This window comes from Trachypithecus francoisi, unplaced genomic scaffold (genome assembly GCF_009764315.1).
Source record: "Trachypithecus francoisi isolate TF-2019V2 unplaced genomic scaffold, Tfra_2.0 Lachesis_group16, whole genome shotgun sequence".
NCBI classification, from domain to species: domain Eukaryota; kingdom Metazoa; phylum Chordata; class Mammalia; order Primates; family Cercopithecidae; genus Trachypithecus; species Trachypithecus francoisi.
The window spans coordinates 75560419-75574409 of NW_022681461.1; the positions used below are offsets into that span (position 1 = coordinate 75560419).

General features: G+C 37.6%; 1 protein-coding gene across 1 annotated transcript in view; it reads left to right on the plus strand.

Annotated features, from left to right (window-relative positions):
* Nucleotides 1–13991, plus strand: part of SVEP1 (sushi, von Willebrand factor type A, EGF and pentraxin domain containing 1) — a 232835-nt gene that overhangs the window by 115207 nt on the left and 103637 nt on the right. Inside the window, exons 17-18 of the mRNA XM_033237844.1 lie at nt 1413–1574; nt 4165–4326. Of these exons, the coding sequence (XP_033093735.1) occupies nt 1413–1574; nt 4165–4326 (324 nt within the window). The remainder of the gene's footprint in view (nt 1–1412; nt 1575–4164; nt 4327–13991) is intronic.

Below are 13991 nucleotides of genomic sequence, written 5' to 3' on the forward strand. Positions count from 1 at the left end.
GTGAGCTATGATTGCACCACTGCACGCCAGCCTGGGCAACAGAGTGTGATACTGTCTCAAAAATAAAAATAAAATAAAATAAAAGACAGTAAGTAGTGTGGCAAAAAATTCCATCGAGGCAGCCAACACCAGTCTTTTTTTTTAAATTGAGGTGAAGTTCACATAACATAAAATTAACCATTTTAAAGTGTATAATTCAATGGCATGAAGTACATTCACAATCGTGTGCAACCATCACCTCTATTCCCAAAACATTTTCATCACCCTCAGAGGAGACTCTATGCCCATTAAAGTCACTCCCTATTCTCGCTCTCCACTCCCAACCCCTTAACTTTTAACCCCTATTCTAGACTGCCATGATCTAGATCAATTCCAGCCTGTTCCCCAAAGAAATCATCATTTATAGGTAAGGAAATCTCTGTAATGGAACTGTGTACACTCAGCTGAACCGAATGGCATGAGTCTTATGTTCATCTCTCCGTAAACGTGGGTTCTTGTGTCCTTCTTCCACAGTTCTTATTGCTAGTCCAAGAGCTCAGCTGGGTTTTTTATAGTGTGACAAATTCAGCCCATCAAAAGCACATTAAAATTGTTGTTCTAAGCCTGCACGTGTTTCCTCCCCACCTGTGAGTAAAAATCAGGCATCCCGTTGACCGGTGTTTCTCATTTCTCAGTGTGATCTCCCATCACATCAAATGCTTGTAAAATGCATCTTGACTCAAGCCCCATCCTAGGACTAATGCATTTGGAGGTGGGGTCTTGAAATCTGCATGTTTAACGAATACATGGGTAATTATTACACACTCGATCTCAGAATCACCTAGGTGCTAATTTCAAGTGTCTTCCCCATTAAGGATATTAATTTTGGTAGCAGCCTTTTGAGTTTAATGTTTAATGTTCTATTTTTGTCTCAGAATTTCGGAGCCACGCCAAACCTATCAAATCTCAAAAAAATGAGGGTGCTAACTGACAAGCAGTCAGTTTCAATGGGGAAGCATTCAGAGAAACAACTAAGAAAATGTTTGTAGTGTCTGAAATCCTCAAGGGAACCAAACTAACTGTTTTTTCCTTTTTGTCCCTCAGCTTTTTCTTTGTTAACTGTCTTCTCATGATAATCTGGCTTATCATAGCTTTAACCCACACTTTTAAACCCCCGTTATATAAGCCTTAAGCTTGGTCAATAAGAATTTGCTTTTTCTTTAAAAAATAAAAGAATGTCTTCCTGTTGGTTTCTGGGAACATATTTCTGAAAGGTTTACCTTGCAAATAAACCTCTGGCCATAAAATTTAACCCATAAACAATAGCACCTGCAAGCATGCTTTATTACTTACATGTCTTAGATAAAAAGAGCCCAGTGTGTGTGTTCCACCGTTGTAGTTTATTCACTGTTTCCTGTTTGCTTTTTCTGCAGTTAATTGCCCTTTGGGAACCTATTATTCTCTGGAACATTTCACCTGTGAAAGCTGCCGGATCGGATCCTATCAAGATGAAGAAGGGCAACTTGAGTGCAAGCCTTGCCCCTCTGGGATGTACACAGAATATATCCATTCAAGAAACATCTCTGATTGTAAAGGTAGAGGCTTACTGGACATTTCAACTAAAGAAGCCCAATTTTTGTTTCCCTTTTGGGGGAAAGAAAGATTTATTTTCTTCACCCAATACTAGGCTCTTGTCTGAGGCCCCTATGGCAAAAGATAGATTTGCAAGAGAAAAGCATACACATTTATTCAATGTAAGTTTTAGGTGAACTAGGAGCCTTCAGAAATGAACCAGAAAAACCTGTGTATTTTTATGCTAAATTCGATACTTGTGGAGAAGAATGATCTATTGGGAATAAGTTAAGTGGAGCTTAGCAAGTCTTGATTGTTCAGATTCTTCAGTGTGTCCCTGTGTCTTCAGGGATAGGAATATTGTTTTCCTCTTGCCTACCTCTTATAGGGTGGGCATTCCTCACATGAGGGTTTTACAGTCTGCTTCAAAGGGGAAGGTGAGAGAATTATTTCTAGGTTTTACAATCTCCTAAAGGAAAGAAAGGCAGAAGTTCAGAGACACTTTCCTGCTTCTATAGTTTTCTCAAATTTCCTTTAGCTTGAAATATTCAGTATGCCAAGGCAAGGTACAATATTTGCGGGTAGGGTGTCCTAAGCCCCATCACGGTCCTGAAATCTAAATGGCAAATAAAATGAAATAATGGTGTACAGAAAGCAATGTTATTTATTTTTTCTTTCTTTTAAACATAAAATATTACCTGAGTGTTTCCCCCACTTTAAAGAAGTCCATTTAGCTTTTCTTTTGGAAATATTCCATTGCTCTAAGTTAAACTCCAATCCGTATTCATCAATTAGCCTGGTGTATTAGGCCATTCTGACATTGCTATAAAGGAATACTTGAGACGGAGTAATTTATAAAGAAAAGAGTTTTAATTGGCTCATAGTTTTGCAGGCTATACAGAAAGCATAGCAGCATCTGCTTCTGGGGTGGCCTCAGGAAGCTTCCAATCATGGCAGAAGGCAAATAAGGAGCAGGCATGTCACATGGAGAAAGTAGGAGCAAGGCAGGGAGTCAGGGCGAGGGGAACGTGTGGTGGCTCACACCTGTAATCCCAGAACTTTGGGAGGCTGAGGCAGGCAGTTTGTTTGAGCCAAGGAGTTCAAGACCAGCCTGGGCAACATGGCAAAATCCTGTCTCTACAAAAAATACAAAAATTAGCCAGGCATGGTGGTGTGCACCTGTAGTCCCGGTTACTCGGAAGGCTGAGGTGGGAGGATTGCTTGAGCCCGGGAGGTGGAGGCTGCAGTAAGCTATGATCGCACCACTGTACTCCAGCCTGAGGGACAGAGCAAGACCCTGTCTCAAAAAAAAAAAAAAAAGTGAAAAAGAGAGACAGGGGAGGTGCCACATACTTTTATACAATAAGGTATCACAAGAACTCACTCACTAGCACTGGAACAGCACCAAGGGTATGATGCTAAACCAGCCGTGAGAAATCCACCCCCATGATCTTGTCACCTCCCACCAGGCCCTACCTCCAACACTGGGGATTATATTTCAACATAAGATTTGGGCAGAGACACACATCCAAACTATATCTATCACCTGGATTCTTTTCTTGAATCTCACATTAATTAATGGAAAGAAGTTTCATGACACTTTGCAATTATTGGATTGCTTTTTGTTAGAATAGTGTCTGATGTGATGAGATCAGTTCTCCGTTTACTTGGAAATGAATAACTACAAGCACATACGCACATATTCTTGCTACTAAAATATTCAATATTTTCAAAATATTTTCACTATTATTCTCAATAAGAGTTCCTGATGGAAACATTTTCTCTCATAATTAAGGTTGCAGCAAGACATGCCTAAAATAAGGAATTTCAGAAGTGTGCTTCTTTGCCGTAGTTCTGAATGCAGGTGTGGGTGCTTAATGACTGATACAAACTCTAGAGCAGTGCACTAATTGGAAATGCACTAAACATGTTAGCAAGGGTGAAAAGGAGCGTTGTTTGGCGGTCAAAAGCAGAAAGAAAGGTCAGTACTCTGGGAGTCAGGGCATCTGGCCAAAGTCCTCTTCTTCTACAAATCATCCTTATGAATTTAGAAAGTTGCTTCACCTCTCTGGGCCTGAAGGTATGTCTACTTTTATGCTCTACTCCCCACCAGCCCTTGGATGAAATGGCGTCTCTAGGTAAGAGGAGGTAGCAGAGCTAGCTCTTATTTAGAGCAGCCGGTTCTTTTTTAAAGCAGAGGTGTCAGAGTAGTTTATAAGGCGCTAGCTAGGTTTGGGGTTTTGTTTCTGTCACTCAGGATAACAGTGTACGTATTGAGAACTTCTACATGAACAAATTCCCAGTGTACAACTTGTTCCTATCATAGTGTCCTTCTGTGCTATGTATTTCTAACTTCATTTGGCAACTATTTATTGAACATGTTCTATGCATCAAACACTGTAAAAGGTCATAGTGGAAGTAAATGGAAATAGTCTAAAACTTAGTATAGAGAAGCATGGTGGTGCCATAATATGCATATGCTTAGCTAACAGGAGAAAGAGCCCTCTGGGTTCCTCATTCTGTCCTAAGTTGCAGAAAACCCTATCCCACACAGTGCTAATTTTGTGCTGCTTAATATCATTGTTGATAATAATATTACCTTTTTCTTTTCAGCTCAGTGTAAACAAGGTACCTACTCATACAGCGGACTTGAGACTTGTGAATCGTGTCCACTGGGCACTTATCAGCCAAAATTTGGTTCCCGGAGCTGCCTCTCATGTCCAGAAAACACCTCAACTGTGAAAAGAGGAGCCGTGAACATTTCTGCATGTGGAGGTTATCAAAGCCTTAGGCATTGATATTTCTTTAAACCTACTAGGTTCTATGCATGAAGGAGTGGCATATTTTCAGCAAAACCATACATCTACTCTATGCACAGAATGGAAATAACTGTCTCTTCATAAAAAGGTTTTTTTTGTTTAGTTTCTTAGCCAGTTAACACTTAGGTATAAATACCTGCTGTGTCAACACTGGGCTGGGTTAGGAACACTAAAGAAGTACAAGACTTTGTCTCAGGCCTCAAACAGTAATAAACATGTGGCTCCGTGATATGGTAGAAATATATCTAAACTAGGAACTTCATTCTCTCCTTTATAAAGTGAAGTTCTGTCTAGTGTTTCTTGAAACTCTAAATGTATTTTATTCTGTGGGTTATTACATTTCACTCCCTACGAGTTGAGGGTTTTCTTAACTGGTTATTCACTCGAACAACACATTAGAATCATCTTCACATTTACGTATTTTTAAAGTACTGAAACCTGATCTTCTCTTCCAGAGATTCTGATTTAACTTGTCTGAGTAGAGGCTGGGAATTGGTTTTCTTAAGTTTCCCCAGGTGATTATTTGAGGTGATTAGGAAAATCTGAGAGCCACTAATTTTGGTTCTCAAATGTCAGCCTGGAGAGCTTTTTAAGACAGATTGCGAGGCCCTACCTCCAGGGTCTTTGATTAGGTAGGTCTGGGGAGGGGTCTGAGAATTTGCATTCCTATTAACAACTAGTTTTCAAGTAATGCTGATTCTACTGGTCCAGGGACCACACATTGAGAACCACTGGTTTAAATAGAAATAAAAAGATGAGAGTTCCAATTTTTAAGTATTTCTGACTAACATCCCTACTGAGGGATGTTTTCCAGCAAAATACTCATGAACATGTAAACAAAAACAAAAGATGAAAACTTAGAATGACAGTGAAACTAGGACTGACAGTCAAGGTCAGCCTACTTCCAGAAATTTCAAAAAATTGCAACTACTGTAATTTGCAAAGTCAATAGAACTGGACTAAAAATAAAGGGTTGTTGGCCTACCTCTGCTACTCACTGGGAACCAAACAAACATTCCTTGATGAAAGATTTTTTTTAAAAAAATTGTGTATCCTACCTCTACAGTTTTATTTAAAAACCTAAAGTCTATGGCAACTGAGAAGTGAAGAAGCTGTTCCCATATTGAATGAATGGTGTTTTTAAGAAGCCAACCTACTGGTTCCCTACTTCTCTCAGACAACACAGAGACACATAGGCACACTTCCTACTCGCACTGCACACTAGCCATGCTTGACTTCATCCAGTTAGAGATTACCAGTAAACAAGAGCTAGGAAAAGTTAATGTGCAAGGGCAGGAAGGGGCGTTTCCTGCATTGCATCTTGGAAGTTATAGTCCTCATAAATTAAGTGCATTGGGACAAAAGGAAACATGCAAAACACATTCTGAATGATACGTTTATATATACTTCATCTGTTTAAATTATCTCAGTCTAGTAGAATCAAGGTAGATACAAGTCTGTGAGACCTGAGGCATTGGGCAAGTAATATTCATCAACCTAATAGTTTCACCGAAGAGTTGAGAAGAAAATTTAGGGCCTAACTGAAACTCATAAACCATGTCTGTTGGATAATATCATCTTTGGATCTTTTTTGTTTTTTTAATTTAAGTTCTAGGGTACATGTGCACAACATGCAGGTTTGTTACATATGTATACATGTGCCATGTTGGTGTGCTGCACCCATTAACTCGTCATTTACATTAGGTATATCTCCTAATGCTATCCCTTCCCCCTGCCCCCTCCCCACAATAGGCCCAGGTGTGTGATGTTCCCCTTCCTGTGTCCAAGTGATCTCATTGTTCAGTTCCCACCTATGAGTGAGAACATGTGGTGTTTGGTTTTCTGTTCTTGTGATAGTTTGCTGAGAATGATGGTTTCCAGCTGCATCCATGTCCCTGCAAAGGACACGAACTCATCCTTTTTATGGCTGCATAGTATTCCATGGTGTCTGTGTGCCACATTTTCTTAATCCAGTCTGTCACTGATGGACATTTGGGTTGATTCCAAGTCTTTGCTATTGTGAATAGTGCCTCAATAAACATACGTGTGCATGTGTCTTTATAGCAGCACGATTTACAATCCTTTGGGTATATCCCCAGTAATGGGATGGCTGGGTCAAATGGTATTTCTAGTTCTAGATCCTTGAGGAATCGCCGCAGTGTTTTCCATAATGGTTGAACTAGTTTACAATCCCACCAACAGTGTAAAAGTGTTCCTATTTCTCTACATCCTCTTCAGCACCTGTTGTTTCCTGACTTTTTAATGATTGCCATTCTAAGTGGTGTGAGATGGTATCTCATTGTGGTTTTGATTTGCATTTCTCTGATGGCGAGTGATGATGAGCATTTTTTCATGTGTCTGTTGGCTGTATGAATGTCTTCTTTTGAGAAATGTCTGTTCATATTCTTTGCACACTTTTTGGTAGGGTTGCTTGCTTTTTTTTTTTTTTTGTAAATTTGTTTGAGTTCTTTGTAGATTCTGGATATTAGCCCTTTGTCAGATGAGTAGATTGAAAACATTTTCACCCATTCTGTGGGTTGCCTGTTCACTCTGATGGTAGTTTCTTTTGCTGTGCAGAAGCTCTTTAGTTTAATTAGATCCCATTTGTCAATTTTGGCTTTTGTCGCCATTGCTTTTGGTGTTTTAGACATGAAGTCCTTGCCCATGCCTATGTCCTGAATGGTATTACCTAGGTTTTCTTCTAGGGTTTTTATGGTTTTAGGTCTTTAATTTAAGTCTTTAATCCATCTTGAATTAATTTTCATATAAGGAGTAAGGAAAGGATCCAGTTTCAGCTTTCTACTTATGGCTAGCCAGTTTTCCCAGCACTATTTATTAAATAGGGAATCCTTTCCTCATTTCTTGTTTTTGTCAGGTTTGTCAAAGATCAGATGGCTGTAGATGTGAGGTATTATTTCTGAGGGCTCTGTTCTGTTCCATTGGTCTATATCTCTGTTTTGGTACCAGTACCATACTGTTTTGATTACTGTAGTATAGTTGGAAGTCAGGTAGCATGATGCCTCCAGCTTTGTTCTTTTGGCTTAGGATTGTCTTCACAATGTGGGATCTTTTTTGGTTCCATATGAACTTTAAAGCAGTTTTTTCCAATTCTGTGAAGAAACTCATTGGTAGCTTAATGGGGATGGCATTGAATCTATAAATTACCTTGGGCAGTATGGCCATTTTCACAATATTGATTCTTCCTATCCATGAACATGGTATGTTCTTCCATTTGTTTGTGTCCTCTTTTATTTCACTGAGCAGTGGTTTGCAGTTTTCCTTGAAGAGGTCCTTCACATCCCTTGTAAGTTGGATTCCTAGGTATTTTATTCTCTTTGAAGCTATTGTGAATGGGAGTTCATTCATAATTTGGCTCTCTGTTTGTCTGTTATTGGTGTATAAGAATGCTTGTGATTGTTGCACATTGATTTTGTATCCTGAGACTTTGCTGAAGTTGCTTATCAGCTTAAGGAGATTTTGGGCTGAGATGATGGTGTTTTCTAAATATACAATCATGTCATCTGCAAACAGGGACAATTTGACTTCTTCTTTTCCTAATTGAATACCCTTTATTTCTTTCTCTTGCCTGGTTGCCCTAGCCAGAACTTCCAACATTACGTTGAAGAGGAGTGGTAAGAGAGGGCATCCTTATCTTGTGCCAGTTTTCAAAGGGAATGTTTCCAGTTTTTGCCCATTGAGTATGATATTGGCTGTGGGTTTGTCATAACTAGCTGTTATTACTTTGAGATACGTTCCATCAATACCTAGTTTATTGAGAGTTTTTAGGATGAAGGACTGTTGAATTTTGTCAAAGGTCTTTTCTGCATCTATTGAGATAATCATGTGGTTTTTGTCTTTGGTTATGTTTATATGCTGGATTACATTGATTGATTTGCGTATGTTGAACCAGCCTTACACCCCAGGGATGAAGCTCACTTGATCATGGTGGATAAGCTTTTTGATGTGCTGCTGGATTTGGTTTGCCAGTATTTTACTGATGATTTTTGCATTGATGTTCATCAGGGATATTGGTCTAAAATTCTCTTTTTCTGTTGTGTCTCTGCCAGGCTTTGGTATCAGGATGATATTGGCCTCATAAAATGAGCTAGGGAGGATTCCCTCTTTTTCTATTGATTGGAATAGTTTCAGAAGGAATGGTACCAGCTCCTCCTTGTACCTCTGGTAGAATTCGGCTGTGAATCCATCTGGTCCTGGACTTTTTTTAGTTGGTAGGCTATTAATTATTGCCTATTTCAGAGCCTGCTATTGGTCTATTCAGGGATTCAGCTTCTTCCTGGTTTAGTCTTGGGAGAGTGTAAGTGTCCAGGAATTTATCCATTTCTTCTAGGTTTTCTAGTTTATTTGTGTAGAGGTGTTTATAGTATTCTCTGATGGTAGTTTGTATTTCTGTGGGGTTGGTGGTGATATCCCCTTTATCATTTTTTGTTGTGACTATTTGATTCTTCTCTCTTTTCTTCTTTATTAGTCTTGCTAGCAGTCTATCAATTTTGTTGATCTTTTCAAAAAACCAGCTCCTGGATTCATTGATTTTTTTTGAAGGCTTTCTTGTGTCTGTATCTCCTTCAGTATTGCTCTGATCTTAGTTATTTCTTGCCTTCTGCTAGCTTTTGAATGTGTTTGCTCTTGCTTCTCTAGTTCTTTTAATTGTGATGTTAGGGTGTCAATTTTAGATCTTTCCTGCTTTCTCTTGTGGGCATTTAGTGCTATAAAATTTCCCTCTACACACTGCTTTAAATGTGTCCCAGAGATTCTGGTATGTTGTATCTTTGTTCTCACTGGTTTCTAAGAACGTCTTTATTTCTCACTTCATTTCATTATGCACCCAGCAGTCATTCAGGAGTAGGTTGTTCAGTTTCCATGTCGTTGATCAGTTTTGATTGAGTTTCTTAGTCCTGAGTTCTAGTTTGATTGCACTGTGGTCTGAGAGACAGTTTGTTATGATTTCTGTTATTTTACATTTGCTGAGGAGTGCTTTACTTCCAACTATGTGATCAATTTTGGAATAAGTGAGATGTGCTGAGAACGTATATTCTGTTGATTTGGGGTGGAGAGTTCTGTAGAGGTCTATTAGGTCTGCTTGGTGCAGAGTTGAGTTCAGTTCCTGGATATCCTTGTTAACTTTCTGTCTTGTTCATCTGTCTCATGTTGACAGTGGGGTGTTAAAGTCTCTGATTATTATTTTGTGGGAGTCCAAGTCTCTTTGTAAGTCTCTAAGGACTTGCCTTATGAATCTGGGTGCTCCTGTATTGGGTGCATATATATTTAGGGTAGTTAGCTCTTCTTGTTGAATTGATCCCTCTACCATTATGTAATGGCTTTCTTTGTCTCTTTTGATCTTTGTTGGTTTAAAATCTGTTTTATCAGAGACTAGGATTGTAACCCCTGCCTTTTTTTGTTTTCCATTTGCTTGGTAGATCTTCCTCCATCCCTTTCTTTTGAGCCTATGTGTGTCTATGCGTGTGAGATGGGTCTCCTGAATACAGCACACTGAGGGGTCTTGACTCTTTATCCAATTTGCCAGTCTGTGTCTTTTAATTGGACCATTTAGTCCATTTACATTTAAGGTTAATATTGTTATGTGTGAACTTGATCCTGTCATTATGATATTAGCTGGTTATTTTCCTCGTTAGTTGATGCAGTTTCCTCTTAGCATCAATGGTCTTTACATTTTGGCATGTTTTTGCAATGGCTGGTACTGGTTGTTCCTTTCCATGTTTAGTGCTTCCTTGAGGATCTCTTGTAGGGCAGGCCTGGTAGTGACAAAAATCTCTAAGCATTTGCTTGTCTGTAAAGGATTTTATTTCTCCTTCACTTATGAAACTTAGTTTGGCTGGATATGAAATTCTGGGTTTAAAATTCTTGTCAAATGTTGAATATTGACCCCCACTCTCTTCTGGCTTGGAGAGTTTCTGCTGAGAGATCTGCTGTTAGTCTGATGGGCTTTCCTTTGTGGGTAACCCGACCTTTCTCTCTGGCTGCCCTTAAGATTTTTTCCTTCATTTCAACTTTGGTGAATCTGACAATTATGTGTCTCGGAGTTGCTCTTCTCGAGGAGTATCTTTGTCGCATTCTCTGTATTTCCTGAATTTGAATGTTGGCCTGCCTTGCTAGGTTGGGGAAGTTCTCCTGGATAATATCCTGCAGAGTGTTTTCCAACTTGGTTCCATTCTCCCTGTCACTTTCAGGCACACCAATCAGATGTAGATTTGGTCTTTTCACATAATCCCATATTTCTTGGAGGCTTTGTTCATTTCTTGTTACTTTTTTCTCTAAACTTCTCTTCTCGCTTCATTTCACTCATTTGATCTCCAATCGCTGATACTCTTTCTTCCACTTGATCGTGTCAGTTTCTGAAGTTTGTGCATTTGTCACGTAGTTCTCATGTCATGGTTTTCATCTCTATCAGTTCGTTTATGGACTTCTCTGTATTGGTTATTCTAGTTATCCATTCTTCCCTTCTTTTTTCAAGGTTTTTAGTTTCTTTGCACTGGGAACATAGTTCCTCCTTTAGCTCTGAGAAGTTTGATCAACTGAAGCCTTCTTCTCTCAGCTGGTCAAAGTCATTCTCCATACAGCTTTGTTCCATTGCTTTTGATGAGCTGCGTTCCTCAGTTGAAAATGCAGAAATCACCTGTCTTCTGTGTTGCTCACGCTGGGAGCTGGAGGCTGGAGGTGTTCCTATTCGGCCATCTTGCGTGCCCCCCAATCTTTGGATCTTTTAATTAAAAGTCCCACAAACCTTCATATTCTGATTGAAATAGATCTGCCAGTGACTCTTTTATTTTGTCAATATAAGAACTAATTTTGTCAGAAAGTCCACAGTAACAATTCTCTCTTCCTGCCCACTTCCTCCAACCACAAAAGCAACTAGGATTTTTATAGTGAAACAAGTTCATATTTGACAATTTTTTTCTCTTAGCTTTCTAAATAAACCTTGAGGTTTGTGTAATACTAAATTATTATAATTAAGGAGTTATAATTCCCAGAAAGTCTCTAAATTTCTGGCCCTACTCTCTTAATATTCCTAGCATAAGTTTAACCACATTCTGCTTCTCATGAGTGGGAATTACAAATGACAAAAGTTAACATTCTTCTGCGGTGCTGGATAAACACTTTATTTTAAACTTAAATATGTATAAGTTCTAAAACGGTCCCTTATATATTTTTTTTCTTAGTCTTTAACTCCTCTCTCTTTCTCTTTTTTGTTTGCTTGCTTTTGCCTTTCTCTTTCCTTCTTTCTCTTTCTCTCTTTTTTTGCCTTTTTCTTTTCCTTTTACCTGCCTTTCTTTCGCCTGCCTTTCCTTCTTTCTTTCTTTTATCTGCCTTTCTTTCTGCCTTTTTCTTCCCTTCTTTCTTTCCTTTCTTTTTCTTTATTTTCTCTTTTGGTATTGATTTATTATTTTTGTTATTGATTTATTTTCTATCTTTCAGTATTGATTTATTTTTATAGTGTACCATTTACCTTATTTTTTGCCAAGACATTAGTTTTGTATTTCTCTATCATGTGGCACTTAAAATATTATTATTCAAGATAGCAATCATATTTAAGTATCACAAAGTATATTAGTTTGTTAAAGTAATGTATTTGTACATTTTACTTTTTATAACTTCTTAGATTATTACATATTCTTGTGTTTGTAGAACACACTCAAGAGTCTGAAATTTTTCATTCATTAAAGATAATTTTTATCTGAAGAATTCCACAGGTGACTTGTTGTTGTTGTTGTTAATATATGATCCTGTAGGAGAAGAAAAGATGATGTTTAGACTGGATGACACCACCTTTTACCCTGACTCTCCAGAACGAAGTTAAAAGGAGGCTCAGGAAGTCATTGACCTCTGACCTCATCTTAGGAAACTGATTTATTTATTTAAAATGATCTATAATTAAGGTGTACAAAATGATGTTATGATATTCTTATGCACATATACATCATCTCACATAGTTGCCCTTCTTTGTGTGTGTGTGTGGTAAGAGAAGCCGAAATTCTCTTAGCAAATTTCTAGTATACAATATAGTATTATTAATTGTAGTCAGAAAACCCATTGAAAAGGCAAAATCCACTTGGCTCTAAGTCTGTGTGTGTTGCCCTTAACACTGTCAGAGAAAAGCACAAGTGATATGACATTTTTTTCCTGTTCATTTCCATGCACTGTTTGTGATTTGATTTTAATATCATTTTGGTATACTTAGATTATTTTTTTCTCTCTCTCTCCAATAGAGGAGGTGAAAAGAGGGTTTTGTTCCATTTTTCTTGACTGGGAGACTAGTTTCTTTGGCCAAGAATCAAAATGAAACATTCACCCCTCTTTTCTCATGACACCAGTTCGTTAGGAATTGTGTATTTATGTGTGTGTGTATGCGTATGTGTTTAGTACTGTATTACGTACTAGATAGTGCCACTATTATGTACATGTGTATGTTTATATATACATATATATGTGTGTGTGTGAATATATGTTTACTGCATATATGAATACTCTATTAAATGCTCATTGACCACTGCAGGAAAATATATTTCTGATGACAATGTCTGCCCTTGTACAATAACTTAAGCTAATTGCACATGAAAATTTATTTTATGTTTTCTATGCTAAAAGGTATAGACATTACAATGATGAGTTAAGTATTTTTAGAAGCTAATAGATTTATTTATTTGAAATGTTAGTATTTTATTACTATTACATCTTAGTATAATTTTTTACCTTCTGTCAGTTTCTAGGGGCATAAACATCTTTTTGAGCATCTTTGTGCTGAAAATTATATGTAAAAAAAGGTTTAATTCATTACAGCATCCTGAGTTTTGCCGATGGAATTTATCTTTTCAGCATTTCATACATACTCAGAGATATTCTCTCAAACAAAATTTTGTACCTTTACCAGCGGAAGATTGATGCTTTCAGTTAACTAATTATTAGCTGTGTGTGAGTTACCTTTTCCAAATAGGCAATCACTTTTAGAAACTTAAGATTGAGGAAACCCATTTTAAACTAACCAAGTTTACAGTTTGTGTGAATAACAGAGCGCTACCTAGCACTCTGAGATCTATCAATCAAACAGTAAATTAGCTTGTTCTTAGTGAAATAAAGATACAGTTTAAAAATGTAAATTTTATGCATGTAAAGACCAAACCTGCAAGAAATATTTTTTCCTAAATTTGCGTTAAAGTCTATGATATTTTCTGCCATCTCTTGATTGAATTACCATCTCTTCATTGAGCTCTTTTGTTAATTGCGTAAAAGAGTCTTTAGCAAAAAATTTGGCTATTTTTGTTTTAAATTTCTGATCTAAATGTCTTGAGATTATCACAAATGCTTTGTTTTTTTTCTCAAGTCAGTAAAAAAGAGATGCTATGACATGACATACCCTGCTCCCTTGAACCTCAGTCCATCTCTAAATTTTTCAACCATACTGCTAATTATCTCTGCTGTAGTATTTTTATTATAAGGACACCAAACCCTAAATGATAAGAATGCTGACATCCTGAGCAGCTACTTTTTGTGTTCTGTCTTCCATACTTACATTTATGCAGACAAGTCTTAGTATTTTTAATAGTTTTCTCAGTTTATAATGGCTTTAATATCTATCCAGATGATGTC